General features: G+C 33.8%; 1 protein-coding gene across 2 annotated transcripts in view; it reads left to right on the forward strand.

The window, feature by feature from the left end:
• Window positions 1–19,217, forward strand: part of LOC142344687 (extended synaptotagmin-1-like) — a 43,932-nt gene that overhangs the window by 22,996 nt on the left and 1,719 nt on the right. For both annotated transcript variants that reach the window (XM_075396524.1, XM_075396525.1), the window contains 2 exons: window positions 779–1,034; window positions 18,269–18,489. In XM_075396524.1, coding sequence (XP_075252639.1) covers window positions 779–1,034; window positions 18,269–18,489 — 477 coding nt within the window. The remainder of the gene's footprint in view (window positions 1–778; window positions 1,035–18,268; window positions 18,490–19,217) is intronic.

A 19,217-nucleotide genomic window follows, 5' to 3' on the forward strand; every position in this document is an offset into this window, starting at 1 on the left:
GCGCAATTTTAGACGCACACTACTTAAAGTTTGTTTTTATAAGTTACAATTACCATCTCAAGTGCTTATTGCTGTTGTTACTAGCCACCATATACTCCCATTAGTTAACAGGAGTATGTATAACAACAAAAGGAGATGAAATTAGTTCCAACTTTGAAAAAGATTTTCTTACAGCAGCAGTTTTTCCATTTTTTTCTGTTCTTTCAATGCCAATCGGGGTTACGGGAATCGGTGACGGCTATTTTCTTGCAATCTACCGGTTATGTTTTGATATGGCCGTTTTGAAGTCGTATTAGTCCTGTGGTTTTTTTAATGCGATTTTTCACGTGACCGATTTTAGGCCTGACCCATTTGACTTTTCGTTCTCAAAAATGGGATAAACAGGTAGTGCTTGGAGGGCATTAATTTCTTTTAGAGCCATAAGCCTTACTATACTCTAAGTATGCGGTTCACCAAAACTGTTTTGAGGAGACAGTTTCATGCTGTGAAGGTCATCCCAAACTCCCTCCCCACCCCCGCCATCAACCCCCCCCCGTCCCCGCGACACTCCCAATTGTCCAAGCTCCTTCACCTGTTGATTTGAACTCCCCTCTCATCTAGCCTTCTTAACCTAACCTCCATCGCTTGAGCCCCCCCCCCACAAACACACACACACACACACCGGTCACTGTCCCTAATGCTAGCATCCCAAAGCCCCAGCTGGCTACTACTGATGCCAAACCCTCGCCGGTCGTTTGAGTGCAATTCGCGCGACGTTAGTCGGTTATATTTTGTTTAGATTAAGTTTTACGAACACGACTTGGTGTCGGACGACTATGCAGGAGAAGTCGAATTCCCCGATTTGAGCAAACTCATCTTTGTCCCCAAAAAGCCCAAGGACGAAAAGGGTGAGAAAGGAGAAAAGGAAGAAGAGGAAAAGAGCACTTCTGTATTCCCTATGAAAGGGGACAAGACTGGGGAAGCAACTATCTATTTCGAATACATGCCATTCAGTCTATCCAAAATGGACACAAAAAACTATACGGCTATCAAAAGTTAGTCAAATTTAAGGGATCAGGAAACTAAGATGAACAAAGACCTTGATCGTGACGTCATGGTGTTTCCTCTCGTACCCATTTTTGTTCCAATTTTGTCATTTTTGACCCTCAGTTGATTATTTTTTGTCAAGCTGGGAGTTAATTGAAACTAATCAAGACATAATTAAAATCCCCAATTATTTACCGTATTCTTGATATTTACGGCCAAATTCAATACAATAGGGCTGTCAAAAATACGTGAAAACCCAACGGGCAGTAGATGAAATTTTAATAGGAAAAAATTGAAACACATTTTATAGCAAATTGGGATAATAGATACAACGTTTCGTGAAATTCAGTGCTTTAAAAAACGACCAATTTGAATGAATTGGATTGATTCGAAACTGTTGTCTGAGCTTCAGTGTTCAGATCGACCGGCTAAGCGGAAGTAAAATAGAGAGAAAATACCGTGTTATTAATTGCAAGATTGGAAGAAATTTTAAGCAATTATTGTGAACGTGTCTTTTTCCGAAAATTTCGCCTGGCCGTTTTCTTCTGGAACATTTTTCCGATTTCAGTTCTCGTGTGACTTTTTCCAAATTGTTCTTATTCAGAAATGAAGCGTGTTAAGAAACCAGATTGTAAGATAGGATTGCATAAGGGTCTGAAAGCAGAGTGGTTAATTATTGGGTCTAGCTTACCGGAAGTCTGGGGTTGGAATCCCTCCCTAGTTGTTTTTTTGCACCCATAGAGAAAAATATTGCGGCGTCTGTCGTTCGAGAGCAATTTGTTGACGTAAGTCAGTTTATATTCATTAATAGCTACCCTCATCTTCTCAGCCGGCTATTATAGCCGCCCTATTTTATACAGTTTGAATTATATTGGGGCGCTATCTTTTTTTTCAAACATTTTTGCGATTTTCGAGGTCAAGTTGGAATTGTGATCTTGAATCTTGATCACGCCAAGACAGGACATTGAGCGAAAGAGCAAGTGGTTTTGCGGCGTGAAGTTTTTTCACAGCAATTGTAAATTGGAGTGAGAAAAAGGTATTTGAGTAGATTGTCTGTTTATCAGAGCGGATTTTTGTTCGCATGCGGCTCTTTGACTTCCTTTTTACTGTCTCTTTTTTCATCGCAATATTTAAGCAAATGGTTTTCCAAGTCGTTTCCAAGTTAAGTTAATTCAGGGTCTAGTTTTTTTAGTATTTCAATGACAATTCTTTGAATTATTTCAAGACTTGTCCTGCTATATCTTTGCTTTACCTCATTTTGCCGCTTTTTCAACATCTTACTTGAAATCTTTTTCACTTTTTTAGGATGGTTTCATACTTCGCAAATTCTGCTTAAAGCGATTTTAAACACCATTTGCTCAGCAAACCAATATTTTACGTCGTCCAATAAAAATTTATTTCGCTTCCTCATTTTGCCGCTTCAGGCTAGCTTCATTCTTCGCTCATTCTTACAAATGTGCTTTTAAACAGCGGTTACTCAGCAAAACAATCTAAAACGAACGGAGTCATGTAAATAAAATCAAAAATAGAAACGGCATAAACCCATAAAGCCCAATTTTAGATGATTTATTTACCATCTCTAATGCCTATTGGCATTTCTACTAGCCACGTTATCCGCTCTTTAAGAAACAGTAGAATTTACAACTACAAATGACATCAATAGAGATTGGACTTTAACTTGTACAAAAATCAGTTTTCATTTTTCCGTTTTTTCGATCCCGATCGGTGTTGTGGGAATCAACAGCGGCTGATTTCTGGCAATCTGATGGGTATGCTTTTAATGTCAGCATATTGTCCCTAACATGTTTCTGTTTAACAATGATCTCTATTTGCATTTTTCTGTTGCATGCTTGCGGTTTTTCTGCCTATTTCCTAGAATTCGTTAATTTTACTGGGTGTATCTTAGATTTTTTGAACCTTTGCATTTTTGAAGGTTTAAACTTTAATTTTGTTTTGGTCTTTGGTTAATTTATCTGATTGTAGGTATTCATTTTTTGCGAGTAGATATTCGTTGATTGTACAGCGAGAATTTTTGGAAATAATGGCAATGCACTACTCAGAGAATTTGGAATTTATCAAATGACGCTCTTCTGTTCCTCTTTATTTCCTGATTCTCGTTTTTTTTTTTACAAATTCCATGCCAATAGGTATATGCTGATAAAACATTGAGCGCTTTACAAGCTATGCTAGAAATTATTTGTTGTGGCAACCCAACTTTCAAAATTTTAAAATTATTTACTATGTCAATTGTCGGTTTTTGATACTCGTTCTCTTGCCCATTTCTTGCCCCATCCCCAGCACTCATCCACCCGTCCTTCTTCCTTCACCTGGCAATTTATGCCCCCAGCAGCCGGTTGCTGAGAGCAATTCGCCAGGCGTTAGTCGGTCATGTTTAATTTTTTAACGATCAAACAAGTTTTGATCCGCTGTTTGATCGTGGCCGTTTAACTAGCTGCTGCCGCGGCTGTAGTGTGATAACACTTTTTGTAACAAATTTGCTGGTGTCAATTTGCCAGTTGCTGTATGCTGTTTGTTCTTCACAGTTGGCACATTATGATATGTCATGAGAATGTAAATATGTGATATTGAGCAAGACGAATGCGTCATTTTTGTGCATGTATTTTCAAGGAGGAATGGGGCTAATTAACTGCAGTCCATGCATGGACGCTACTTTCAAGATTTTGAATCCTTAAATTTGCTTTTCAAAAACGACATTCAGTTAAAGAAAAAAGTAACACTGAATTACCTCAGTGTTTACAGCCTTTTGTAAAATTCCAGGTAGTGTATTTTACAGGTATTATGTTAGATGAGTAATTGTTACAAAATTACAAAATTTCAGTGTTACAAAATTACAAAATTTCAGTGTAGTCAATGAATTTTTTTAGATGGCGGAGCGTAATACCTTAAATGACTTGAAATTAAATTAGTATTTGCTTGTTTGGTGAGAAATTTCTTCTATTAAAAATTATCTGGACTCTATAGCGCTCGCAAAAATATACTATTTGAGAATATCCTAAAACCAACTACGATATGTATTCTCAGAGTTGGTAACGCTTAAAAAAAGTTTTTCTAAAGTGATTTCTTGGAATCTTTCATTTCCTTATCAGTATTTACCGAAAAACTTCCGTTTTACAACTACTCTAATTTGAAAAGTAAGATGAAAGAATGCTAACATGAGTTAGGTGTTTAGTTTGCAATAATATGAAACAAGACGGCTCGTGTGCGTCTGTGCGTGGCACCGAATGTTCCATCATACCTCAAGGTTGTTTCAAACAAATTTTAAATTCTGTCAGAAAAACTGTTGGGAGTATCTGAAAGTAATTTAAATGCTTTTGAGATTACTGGCAGTGTTTGAACCAAAAAATATATTTTTTCGGCAGACAAAAAGGAAAAATTTAACATATTCTAGAAAGATAATTTTAGTACAATTTGAAAGACACAGGCACAGAAAAAACATGCAAACATAAACACCAACACACACACACATACAAACAAACACCAACACAAAAATACAAAGCTCAACACCAAGAAAAATATATATATTAAATTTTCGCAATTCGTCAATACTCAGTTTCGCCACTGGTCATTTAGGTCTGCTTTGTTTTTTTTCGGCGTGGACTTTTTTAGGCAATTATATCTCTAACTGTAATCGTCACAGTAAGCTTTAATCATTAGTATTTTGAACTTATCAGAATGTTCAGTTTGATATTTCATGAGCATGAATAGACAATTAATTTCGTTAAATATCACATATATAGCATAAACTTATATATAAAGAGCAATTCGGAGTTCAGAAAAAAAGTCAGCAACAGATGCAATTATAGAATTGGTTCAAACAGTTTCGTCTAATTTAGATCAATGCAAAGAAACTGTTGCTATTTTTCTAGACCTTGAAAAAGCGTTTAACTCCATTTCGCATAACATTTTTCTTTAAAAAAATTGAAATGTTTGGTTCTTCCCGGGAAGCGAAAGAATTGCTGTTTTCATTTCTTGCCAAACGTAGACGAAAGATAAAATTTAATGGCATGTTCTCTGATCGTTAATTTGCGAATCACGGCGTGCCACAGCGAACTGATTTAGGACCACTCATATATATGAACGATTTCTCATCTAATAAAGACACAACGGACAAACTAATTCAATTCGCAGATGACACAAATATTGTCTGTTTTGGACAGGAAAGTAGCTTACATGGAAAAGCCAGGGAGATTTTACAAAAAAAGAAGAATATGTAGAGATAAACAAACTAATTTGAATACAAACAGTGCCGAATTCATCTTCTCGCGCAATAATTCCGATTTTGGATTTTTTTAATACAAAAACAAAGTTCTCAAAACATAAAAAAGTTGCAGATATCTCGGTATTGTAATTGACAGGAATATTAATTTCGATGAGCAGCTGATAAAACCACCAAAAAGATGGCTCATGCTATAAGATCAATAAACCTAATAAGACATCAAATTCCCCTGAACGCGCGCACGCTTTTTTTAAAAATCACTTGGGCTTTCACACTCATCGTTTTCGGCTATCTATTTTCAAAAGTCATCTGCAAAAACCTAAAACGCCTTATTCGACAGATTAACCGGGGTATAAAGGTGTGCTTTCTACGCAAAAATTATGACATACCAAGAGATCTGCTAATCCAGACAAAGAACCTACCAGCTGAGCTAATAATAGCAAAAATGTCGCTAATCAAATTTCATTATGATATAGACAGGCCTGAAAATTCTGAAAGTTTTTACGGGTATCTGGGTCTTCATCCAAATACTCGAACGAAAAAATTCAAAATTCTACAGAATCTCAAAACCATTTTTGGAACGATTTCGGTTGTTCGTTAATGCGTACAAAAACTGAATGAGTTACCACAGTTGCTTCGGTTGGGAAAAAATGAAAACTTTTTAAGAAAATGTTGAATGATTTCTTGCTCTCGCAACATGAAAAATTCCTTTGAATAGTAACGTAAGATCTTTAAAATTTATTTTTATTTTTAGGAAGAAAACAATCCGAATGTTTTATAATGTGGTTCTTTAAGAAATTGTATGATATTCAGTATTTTATTTTGTTTGAATAATTTGAAGTATTTTTTGTTACAAATATTTTTAAATATATGGTTATTATGTTAATTTACTTGTTGCAAAAAAATGTCATCAACGAAAATTAACAAAACCGTTTTTTTAACTTGTTTTGCAGCAATTTGTTGCAATTAATATTTAATTTTCAAATATCGTAGTTTCGGACCGTTTTTGAACTGTTTCTCCTTATATCCAACGTACTCTTTCTGACTAACTCTTTCCTGTCTCTCTCATCCACAGACACACCACGCATATTACAAACACAATGACACTTAAATACACCCCACCCACACAAGCGCGCGGACACATACAATCCCTGACATCGAAAAAACTTTTTGGAATCTGATAGTTACTTAAGGTTCCTAAGCGTTTTTTATGTCTTGAATGTTTTGAAAATTTGGTGCGGACGTCTTGAGGCAATGGCATCGGTAACCGTAAAGTTGACCCCAAAAACTAACGATTTGAAGTTTTTCGAAGTACTTTGTTATTTTTGCTGATTCATGAGCATGATGGTGCAATGAATTTGTCAAAATCTAGAAGACCTGTTTTCAGCGAGATTTAAGAACACAGTTTTGGCATTGGACATATTTAGAGCCGCAATCTGAAGCAAATAACAAGGTATTTTCTAATTTTAAATTTCCAGTTTTTACACTGACTTTGTGTCTTACATGTGAAAGAACTTTGAAAGCTTATTTTAGAGGCTCCTCTTTAGTAGCGTCGAAGAACCTTGGCTATCATTAGATTTGCACTCATTACACAATTATACAATTGGTTCAAACAGTTTCGTCTAATTTTGATCAATGCAAAGAAACTGTTGATATTTTTCTAGACCTTGCAAAGGCGTTTAACTCCATTTCGCATAACATTTTTCTTTAAAATTTTGAAATGTTTGGTTTTCCCGGGAAGCGAAAGAATTGCTGTTTTCATTTCTTGCCAAACGTAGACGAAAGATAAAATTTAATGGCATGTTCTCTGATCGTTAATTTGCGAATCACGGCGTGCCACAGCGAACTGATTTAGGACCACTCATATATATGAACGATTTTTCATCTAATAAAGACACAACGGACAAACTAATTCAATTCGCAGATGACACAAATATTGTCTGTTTTGGACAGGAAAGTAGCTTACATGGGAAAGCCACGGCTAACTTTGAATACAAACAAAACCGAATTCATCTTCTCGCGCAATACGTCTGATTTTGGATTTTTTAGATAAAAACAAAGTTCTCACAATACAAAAAAGTTGAAGATATCTTGGTATTGTAATTGACAGGAATCTTAATTTCGATAAGCAGCTGAATAAAACTTTAAAAAAGATGGCTCATGCTATAAGACCAATAAACCTAATATGAAATCAAATTCCCCTGAACTCGCGCACGCTTTTTTAAAATCTCTTGGGCTTTCACACTGATCGTTTTCGGCTATCTATTTTAAAAACTCATCTGCAAAAACCTAAAACGCCTTATTCGACAGATTAACCGGGGTATAAAGGTGTGCTTTCTACGCAAAAATTATTACATACCGAGAGATCTGCTAATCCAGACGAAGAACCTACCAGCTGAGCTAATAATAGCAAAAATGTCGCTAATCAAATTTCATTATGATATAGCCAGGCCTGAAAATTCTGAAAGTTTTTACGGGTATCTGGGTCTTCATCCAAATACTCGAACGAAAAAATTCAAAATTAGACAGAATCTCAAAAACACTTTTGGAACGAATTCGGTTGTTCGTTAATGCGTACAAAAACTGAATGAGTTACCACAGTTGCTTCGGTTGAGAAAAAATGAAAACTTTTTAAGAAAATGTTGAATGATTTCTTGCTCTCGCAACATGAAAAATTCCTTTGAATAGTAACGTAAGATCTTTAAAATTTATTTTTATCTTTAGGAAGAAAACAATCCGAATGTTTTATAATGTGGTTCTTTAAGAAATTGTATGATATTCAGTATTTTATTTTAATTGAATAATTTGAAGTATTTTTTGTTACAAATATTTTTAAATATATGGTTATTATGTTAATTTACTTGTTGCAAAAAAATGTCATCAACGAAAATTAACAAAACCGTTTTTTTAACTTGATTTGCAGCAATTTGTTGCAATTAATATTTAATTTTCAAATATCGTAGTTTCGGACCGTTTTTGAACTGTTTCTCCTTATATCCAACGTACTCTTTCTGACTAACTCTTTCCTGTCTCTCTCATCCACAGACACACCACGCATATTACAAACACAATGACACTTAAATACACCCCACCCACACAAGCGCGCGGACACATACAATCCCTGACATCGAAAAAACTATTTGGAATCTGATAGTTACTTAAGGTTCCTAAGCGTTTTTTATGTCTTGAATGTTTTTTGAAAATTTGGTGCGGACGTCTTGAGGCAATGGCATCGGTAACCGTAAAGTTGACCCCAAAAACTAACGATTTGAAGTTTTTCGAAGTACTTTGTTATTTTTGCTGATTCATGAGCATGATGGTACAATGAATTTGTCAAAATCTAGAAGACCTGTTTTCAGCGAGATTTAAAAACACAGTTCTGGCATTGGACATATTTAGAGCCGCAATTTGAAGCAAATAACAAGGTATTTTCTAATTTTAAATTTCCAGTTTTTACACTGACTTTGTGATTTACATGTGAAAGAACTTTGAAAGCTTATTTTAGAGGCTCCTCTTTAGTAGCGTCGAAGAACCTTGGCTATCATTAGATTTGCACTCTTTTAAGTAGGAGTCTTAAAAAGGAAATTTTGAATAATTTTTATGTGAGTTGAAGTCAAAATTTTCTTACTAAAGATATTTTAGCTGCTAATACGAGTTTTTCGATTTAAAGAAACTCCCATGGACTGTGAGAGATCTGTATGAAGAGCAGTTCTAACTACAGAAATGAAAAATTTGTTTCTTTTTTTAAAAAATTTATGAACATGTGTCTTTAATTTTTTCACCTAACAACTCTATAATTCTCAATTCATCTTTAGTTCATTACATTAGCGGAAATTACTTCGAATTATCTGCTGTTACCTTATAACGAAAACAAATTATAAAAAAGGTAAGAAAAGATTGCCTTTTTATTAATGATCGGTCATTTAATTCAAATTGTTAAATGTTTAGGCTTGAGACTGTAAAGAATTTCAAAGCGATCTGTCACCCCCGAGCGATGTTTCTTCTCGATTTTTCTATTTTTCCATCAAAATTTTCACCTTTTTCAATTTTTGATATTTTCTGGAATCGAAACTAGATCCTGAGGGCTACAGACTGGTGGTTTTTTCTCTCGTATGCGTAAACAAAAAGTGAAAACTTGACTGAAGAAAAAGCTAGCCTCATATATATATATATATATATATATATATATATATATATACCTCCATTTTGAAAAAAATGTTTGACCTATAGCAAAGTTGATGCACAGCTTTTTTGAAATAATTTTTTTAACGCAACAGAATGTGCCTGCTTTGTTGAAATCACATTGTCATTTGCCAAGGACTAGCTGTGAAGTATGAGGAATGCTTTGCTTTTGCGCGAGCTCGATGATTTGTTTTAGTGCCTTAGAATGACTTTATTTGAAGCGTAACTGCTGCTTTATTTGAAGCATATTTGAAGGGTAACTGCTGAGTAATATCAAAAGTAAAATCTACTGTTCTTAAATAGGAAAAAATGAGTACAGATGACTGGAAACTTGTAAAACTATTAATAATTTCCCACTGGAAATTGAGGCAGAAACCCGCCCTTCATATAAAATTTGTGCCTGACGCTTCGTGGACAATGCTTCACAAAATTGTCAGTATGAGATTCATTAGATGTTCCGACACCCACTTGTTTGGGGGAGGAACTATATGCTCAACTAGGTTTTTGCCAGTCAATTTTGACCGATCGATCTATTTGTCGTAAAGAATTGTGAGTGGTATCACTGGAAAGCCCGGGAAGCGTAGAATGTAAAATGAAAAAGCATTTTCAAAATTTTGTCTTTCGAGTTGTCTAGGTTAAGCTTTTTTGTGAAGATAATGTTGAGCCTTTTTTCAAAAAATTTTGTGGCCATTTAACTTTTGTTTCGGTTTTTGCTTGCAACATTCTGGCGAAGTATACTTATACGATGCCTTTGATGGAATTGGTGAAGATATAATGTTTGAATTGGTCTGCGGGCCACTAATGGTTTTGTTTTATGACTTCGACTCTAAACGTTTTTATAAAACTTTTGTTCATGTTTTGTTTTGTTGCTGAGACCCAATATTGACAGAGCTCATTGAAGTTCTAAACGATTTTAATTGAACCTAAATTTTGGTCTCGGTTTGTAGTTTATGGCCTTGATTGCTTTTAAAACTACTTGTTTTGGAGTTTTTTGTGTAATTTTGTCAGTCTCTGAGTAGTGAAAAGTCTCATTTATTTTAATAGCGGCTGCAAGGCTTATCAAAGGTTTGATTTCATTTTTTATTTTGAACTTATCGGATTTTTCAGTTTGATAATTCGTGAGCATAAATGGACAATTAATTTCGTTAAATATCGTAGATATAGCATAAAATTATAAATAAAGAGCAATTCGGAGTTCAGAAAAAAGTCAGCAACAGATGCAATTATAGAATTGGTTCAAACAGTTTCGTCTAATTTAGATCAATGCAAAGAAACTGTTGCTATTTTTCTAGACCTTGCAAAGGCGTTTAACTCCATTTCGCATAACATTTTTCTTTAAAATTTTGAAATGTTTGGTTTTCCCGGGAAGCGAAAGAATTGCTGTTTTCATTTCTTGCCAAACGTAGACGAAAGATAAAACTTAATGGCATGTTCTCTGATTGTTAATTTACGAATCACGGCGTGCCAAAGGGAACTGATTTAGGACCACTCATTTATTTTTATATATGAACGATTTCTCATCTAATAAAGACTTAACGGACAAACTAATTCAATTCGCCGATGACACAAGTATTATCTGTTGTGGACAGGAAAGTAGCTTACATGGGAAAGCCACGGCTAACTTTGAATACAAACAAAACCGAATTCATCTTCTCGCGCAATACTTCTGATTTTGGATTTTTTAGATAAAAACAAAGTTCTCACAATACAAAAAAGTTGAAGATATCTTGGTATTGTAATTGACAGGAATCTTAATTTCGATAAGCAGCTGAATAAAACTTTAAAAAAGATGGCTCATGCTATAAGACCAATAAACCTAATATGAAATCAAATTCCCCTGAGCTCGCGCACGCTTTTTTAAAATCTCTTGGGCTTTCACACTGATCGTTTTCGGCTATCTATTTTAAAAACTCATCTGCAAAAACCTAAAACGCCTTATTCGACAGATTAACCGGGGTATAAAGGTGTGCTTTCTACGCAAAAATTATGACATACCGAGAGATCTGCTAATCCAGACGAAGAACCTACCAGCTGAGCTAATAATAGCAAAAATGTCGCTAATCAAATTTCATTATGATATAGCCAGGCCTGAAAATTCTGAAAGTTTTTACGGGTATCTGGGTCTTCATCCAAATACTCGAACGAAAAAATTCAAAATTAGACAGAATCTCAAAAACATTTTGGAACGAATTCGGTTGTTCGTTAATGCGTACAAAAACTGAATGAGTTACCACAGTTGCTTCGGTTGGGAAAAAATGAAAACTTTTTAAGAAAATGTTGAATGATTTCTTGCTCTCGCAACATGAAAAATTCCTTTGAATAGTAACGTAAGATCTTTAAAATTTATGTTTATTTTTAGGAAGAAAACAATCCGAATGTTTTATAATGTGGTTCTTTAAGAAATTGTATGATATTCAGTATTTTATTTTGTTTGAATAATTTGAAGTATTTTTTGTTACAAATATTTTTAAATATATGGTTATTATGTTAATTTACTTGTTGCAAAAAAATGTCATCAACGAAAATTAACAAAACCGTTTTTTTAACTTGATTTGCAGCAATTTGTTGCAATTAATATTTAATTTTCAAATATCGTAGTTTCGGACCGTTTTTGAACTGTTTCTCCTTATATCCAACGTACTCTTTCTGACTAACTCTTTCCTGTCTCTCATCCACAGACACACCACGCATATTACAAACACAATGACACTTAAATACACCCCACCCACACAAGCGCGCGCACATACAATCCCTGACATTGAAAAAACTATTTGGAATCTGATATTTACTTAAGCCTCCCAAGCTTTTTTTAAATGTCTTGAATGTTTTTTGAAAATTTGGTGCGGACATCTTGAGGCAATTGCATCGGTAACCGTAAAGATAACCCCAAAAACTATAACGATTTGAAGTATTTTGTAGTTCTTTGTTATTTTTTGCTGATTCATGAGCATGATGGTGCAATGAATTTGTCAAAATCTAGCAGACCTGTTATCAGCGAGATTTCAAAAACACAGTTTTGGCATTGGACATATTTAGAGCCGCAATTGGAAGCAAATAATAAGGTATTTTCTAATTTTAAATTTACAGTTTTTACACTGACTTTATTTGTGTCTTTCATGTAAAAGAACTTTGAAATCTTCTTTTAGAGGCTCCTCTTTAGTCGCGTCGAAGAACCTTGGCTATCATTAGATTCACTCTTCTAATTAAGAGTCTTAAAGAAAAAGGAAAATTTAATAATTTTTATGTTAGTTGAAAGTCAAAATTTAATTTTCTTACTAAAGAAATTTTAGTTGTTTATACGTGTTTTTCAATTTAAAGAAACTCCCAAGGACTGTCAGAGATCTGTATGAAGAGCAGTTTCAAACTACAGAAGTGAAAATTATGTTTCTGTTTTTCAAAAAATTTATGAACATGTGTATTAAATTTTTTCACCTAACAACTCTATAATTCTCAATTCATCTTTAGTTCATTATATTAGAGGAAATTACTTCGAATTATCTGCTGTTACCTTATAAAGAAAACAAATTCTAAAAAGGCTAAGAAAAGATTGCCTTTTTATTAATGATTATGGTTGATTTGATTTGTAACCGTTTTTTTGACGTATCGAAGGTTTTGAAAATACTCAAAAGGTTTGTTCTGATGTTACAATTCGATGTTGAATACTGTGCAAAAGCAACTCTAGAATTTAGAAGGGAATACATTTTTGATTTGTTATACATTTTCTGTTGTTTTTTGCTATTTTGAGAGCTCTAAACTGTCTGAAGTCATCAATGTTCCATCAAATCTTTTCGATACATAGAAATGGTTCGTACAATTGTTTCTGTCCAGCACGAGCAGAAAACAGAGAGGGTTAGAAGTGTTTTTTAAACAAAATTTTGAGAAAAAAAATCGATATTTTCGGAAATTTTCGGTCATTTAATTCAAATTTTTTTAATTTTTAGGCTTGAGACTGTAAAGAATTGCTGAAAAATCTATTTTTAATCTAAATAATGAAAAGTTTTGCGTTTGTTTACATCTTAAATTTCAAAGCGATCTGTCACCCCCGAGCGATGTTTCTTCTCGATTTTTCTATTTTTCTATCAAAATTTTCCCGTTTTCCAATTTTTTGATATTTTCTGGAATCGATACTAGATCCTGAGGGCTACAAAATGGTGTTTATTTTTTCTCTGGGATGCGTATACAAAAAGTGAAAACTTGACTGAAGAAAAAGCTAGCCTCGTATATATATTCCTCCATTTTGAAAAAAATATTTGACCAATAGCAAAGTTGCTAAACTGTGCAAAATTTGATGTAATTTTTGGAATAATTTTTGAAATAATTTTTGTTAACGCAAGAGAATGTGCCTGCTTTGTTAAAATCACATTGTCATTTGCCATGGTCTAGCTATGAAGTATGAGGAATGATTTGCTTTTGCGCGAGCTCGATGATTTGTTTTAGTGCCTTAGAATGACTTTATTTGAAGCGTAACTGCTGCTTTATTTGAAGCATATTTGAAGCGTAACTGCTGAGTAATATCAAAAGTAAAATCTACTGTTCTTAAATAGGAAAAAATGAGTACAGATGACTGGAAACTTGTAAAACTATTAATAATTTCCCACTGGAAATTGAGGCAGAAACCCGCCCTTCATATAAAATTTGTGCCTGACGCTTCGTGGACAATGCTTCACAAAATTGTCAGTATGAGATTCATTAGATGTTCCGACCCCACTTGTTTGGGGGAGGAACTATATGCTCAACTAGGTTTTTTGCCAGTCAATTTTGACCGATCGATCTATTTATCGTATAGAATTGTGAGTGGTATCACTGGAAAGCCCGGGAAGCGTAGAATGTAAAATGAAAAAGCATTTTCAAAATTTTGTCTTTCGAGTTGTCAAGGTTAAGATTTTTTGTGAAGAGAATGTTGAGCCTTTTTTCCAAAAAATTTGTGGCCATTTAATTTTTGTTTTGGTTTTTGCTTGCAACATTCTGGCGAATTATACTTATACGATGCATTTGATAGAATTGGTGAACATATCACTAATGGTTTTGTTTGTTGACTTCGACTCTAAAAGTTTTTGTGAAACTTTTGTACATGTTTTGTTTTTTTGCTGAGACCCAATATTGACAGAGCTCATTGAAGTTCTGAACGGTTTTAATTGAACCTAAATTTTGGTCTCGGTTTGTAGTTTATGGCCTTGATTGCTTTTAAAACTACTTGTTTTAATAAAATTCTAATGTTTTGGATTTTTTATGTAATTTTGTCACTCTCTGAGTAGTGAAAAGTCTCATTGCTTTCAATAGTGTTTGCAAGGCTTATCAACGGTTTGATTTCATAGCTCTTGGTGTAAATGATTGCACATGAATTTTTATTAAAAACTATAAGTGCATTTTTATTGTTTACTTATTCTTGTTTTTGCTATCTTGCTCTTAAGTTCATTATTTCAGGGCATAGAAAGTCCAAAAAGGCATATATGTATCAATTTTTTTTCAATAGCGATTCATAGATTTAAAATTGTTGCTATTTGTTGCCTACAGATTTATGGAATTTTTGATTTTTCGTCTAATTTTTTTTTTGGTTAAGTTTAGTTCTTTTAAATTGGACTTATCAATTCTTCTTATTGCTTACTCTTTTTAAAACAACTTGCTCTCTAGGGAGACATAACTGAAGCGTCTGAATGTGTCCGTCGAATGGTTCTAAACATTCTTTCAAAAATAAATTTTGAGAAAAAATTGTCCCTCTGTTGTTTCGACTTGTAAATCTATGTCTTCGCTGCACTATACTCAAACCTGTGTTCTTTTATTGTGTGTTTTTAATCCCTGGAGTTTACTGTTAGGTTATATTTGTTTTTTCAAATTTTAGTACCAAAGTTTTTCAAAGAAGTTTGAGTTTTAAGTATTTTTTGTAAATTTTTGCTGAAGTATTTTTGATTTGATAAATTATTGTTTAATTAGGAGTTTTATCGGTTCTACATTCAAGCTTACACACCGCACTCGTGGCTTAGTTTTTTTCTGCAGCGTAGGTGGCCTCTTCTTGAGTTTGTCTTAATAATTTAGATTTGAAAGTTAGAGGCGTAGAGGTATTCTTTTTTAATTGTGCACTTGTAACTCTTGATAAAATTGATTTTGTTAAACTTATTTTGAAGTTCTTTTACATCTGATTGAATATCTGCCGTTCCATTTGTTCTGGTGTACATTCTTGTGAGATAAAGAAAAATGATCTCTTTTTTGTCCCTGTTTTAAGAATATCAACGTTTAAATTACAAAAGGTGAACTACTGAGTGTAGCAGATGAGATGTATTTGTCTTAATGGTTCAGAGATGCTATCGTCTAAATTTGTCTGAGAGCAGCTTTTGATTTTTTGACCTCGACTTTACATGTTTTCATTAAATCTTTACATGTATTCATTAAATTTTTTTTGTTCTTATATTGTATTTTAACTTATTCCCATTACTAAGAGGTTACGTTGATCATTTTTTGACCTCGACTTTACATGTTTTCTTTAATTCTTCGTATTTTTCGTGCTCTTGTTCTTATGCCGCATTTTTACTAATTACTAAGAGGTTACGTTGATGTTCTGGCGAGGTATAATGAACTGTCATGTCTTTCTATATATCATAGTATTGATTACTTTGAAACCACTTGTTTTGACCGTTTTTTCCGTTTATTTGTTACAGTCTGAGTCATGAAGAATTTCATGGATTACAGAAGAGCCATAGAAAAATATAAAAATCTGTAGTTCTTAGCTTATAGTTGCGAAGACTCAGAAATTACGTGAATTTCGAGTTCTGACCGTGTTTGTTATTTTCCTTGTCTTGCGCTTCAATTTTTTTTGTTCAGGTCTTCATAGGTCGATAATGAGGCATATCTGAACCTGAGTTTCCTTTTCAAATGTCACCTAATCATAGATTCCTTAATTGATACCATTTGTTCTTTTGAAATACGCGAAAAAAATTTGAGTTTTGCGTGTATTTTCACTCGTGTTTTTTCGTTTACCATTGGACTTATAAATTATTTTGATTTCTGTCAAATCCGATTTTTTGCTCAAAAATTATGATTGCAACTTCTGAATACCTGCTCTTGGCAACATGATTTCTTTTTTTCACTAATTAAGAGACATGGAAAAAAAGTTTATACCTTCAATATTGTTTTGGTCGACTTGTTGACAAAATGAATTTTGTTAGCAAGATATCCTAGCTGCTTCATACTGAAATATCTGATTGTGTTTAGTGGTATCAGTTTTTGTTTTTCTGTGCCTCAAATATCTTGTGCTTCTTCATTCACTTATAAGTCTGAATCGAGATTATAATTTTTAATGGATTTTTAAAAGGCCACTTGTTACTTGAAATACATAACACTTGGAGATTTTGTTATAGATGTTGATTTTTGGATCTCGTAGTTTTCGTAAATTTGGTCGTTCACTAAAATTGATTTTCTTCTACTTGAGATTTTGCATTGGAGTTGATTTCTTGCCAGTCTTTTTGTTTGTTCGAGTTTACTCTAGCGAAATAAAAAGAATTGATATAACTGGTATGCACTTAATTTAAATAGACGTCTGTCCTTTTTCAAGAATCTATCAAAGTTTAAAAAACTATGAACTACTTTTTTTAAGGCAGTCTATCTATGCTTCAATTTGCATACATTTGAGACTAGATTCTGGATCAGCGGGGTCAGAACATTATGTGACATTGCACATTAGCGAGCCTCCCGGTTTCATTGGGTGCCAAAATATATTTAAATGGTAAAGGGAAAAATTAGCTTATATAGTCAAGAAAGGATATGCCAATCAGGTTAGCAACTGTCTCTGGCCATTAAAAACAAAGCAGATTAACAGTTTAATTGATAATTTTAACATTGGGAGGCGAAATTTGAAAGCAAATCGCGCTAAAAGTGACCCAGATATTTGCATCAAATAAGTATTATTTTCACATTTGTTTCAATTGTGATGAATTTTTGTTGGCCTTTAATTAGTTTCTTTGTGTACTTCTTTGCGTTTGGAGACAATAGAAAGACGGTAAAGGAAAATAAAATTTCGGCACATCATTTTTCCCGTTTTTCAGGTACGAAGCGACGAATGACAATGAATTTTTCAAAGTTAGTTTCCTTATTTGAATTTTTGGAAACTTTTCTAATTTCTCAAGCTGTTAATAGAAAGATTGCGTTTTGTTTTCGTCTGTTTTTTAGTTTGTTTTCTGTAATTAATTGCTCTTGAACGAAGTTCATAGCAGTTGTAAACGTGTCTTTTTTTATGCAAAATTTGCGCTTGACAATTTTGACTTTTCGAGTGATTTTTACGCCCTTGACTTTTTGCGTTTCGCGTGATCCAAAATTCTCTCTCAATCACAATTTCAAGCAACTGAATTCAATTGGCGGCAATTTAATACTAAAAGTCAAATGAAAAGTGCGCCGAAATTGGTGCCATTTTTCACTTTAAATCTTAATAGTGGTATATGTTAACCTCTAATGTGGTTATTTGAAGCCCACTATTGGACGTCTTAGTCCCATTTAGGCTCCCCTTCCCTCCCTCCCCCCCCCCCCCCCCGACTGAAGCAATTGATTAGAGCTCCCACTAGTCGTTCGAGGGCAATTCTTCCGAAGTTTAGTCGGTTATATTTGAAGTTTTTTTTATTTATTTGACAAGGTATCCAATGATACCACTCAAATGCTTCTTGGTGAAATATACCAATCGACCAAAATTGCCTGACCTACCCCGGAACTACCCCGACTAGATAATGCCTCCAAAATTAGCCACAATACATCTCTATTTTTGAATAGCTACAATTATGAGGGTCGCAATTCTAAAATATTATCTGAATGGAACAGATGGCATCTGTTAGATTGTTTTAGCCATTCCACCTGTTGGAAACCAGTATTTCATGAATTGCTATATCATCAAAGTAGAGACCGAATCGGACCAAGCAGAAGGAGAGTCTTCTGAAGAGAAGCAGACATCAAAAGACAAGAAAGAACAAGAACCAATGGACGTGTACTTCGGATGCGTAAATGACGTATCTCAAATCACGTTTCCTAAAAGGACCTACTCAGTTGACAAAAACGGAAAATATCAGGTGAGTTGTAATATTAATTGCTCTCGAACGAAATTTGGAATTATTTAGGTCCGGCTGGTCTTTTTGCGATGTCACTTTTGATCTATTTTTCGTCTGACGCTTTCACTTTTCGACTGAGTTTTTCAGGCTTGACTTCTTGCTTTTACAGTAATCTAAATTGCTTTCATTCTGTTTACTACTAAAATTGAAACTACTTCATTCTTCCTCCCCGGCCACATTTGACCAACCGATTGATGTTTGAGAGAAATGCGATAGACCGTACTGTTTTTTTTCCTGTGCTTCCAGTCAAGTTGATCATACAATGGCTTGGATTTCTATAGGAGTTTCAAATTTCGAAAAAAAAAAATTTTCATTGCTCTGAAACGAAGTTAGTAGAAATCATAGTAGCTCTGCTCGTCATTTTGCATTTTTTGTGCTGGTCTTTTTAGCTGGTGGTTTTTTTGTCTGACCATTTGATCACAACCCACTCAGGCCCGTCGTCTGAGAGCAATTCTCCCGACGTTTATCGGGTATATGTTTGATGAAATCTTGTTTGATGAATTTTGTTTGATGAATTTTGTTTCTCACGCGCGTTACAGTATTTCTCACTCTCTCAAGCAAGACTTTTTAAAGCTATTTGCGTGATTAGATTTTGATACTCAATTTACTCCACTCAAAATGTTTTATGGTTTTAAATTTAAGTTTAAATTGAATTAGTTTAAGGTCAAAGAAACTAATGTGTGTAATAA

Source organism: Convolutriloba macropyga, chromosome 8 (assembly GCF_964194025.1).
Source record: "Convolutriloba macropyga chromosome 8, txConMacr16.3, whole genome shotgun sequence".
Classification (NCBI taxonomy): Eukaryota; Metazoa; Xenacoelomorpha; order Acoela; family Convolutidae; genus Convolutriloba; species Convolutriloba macropyga.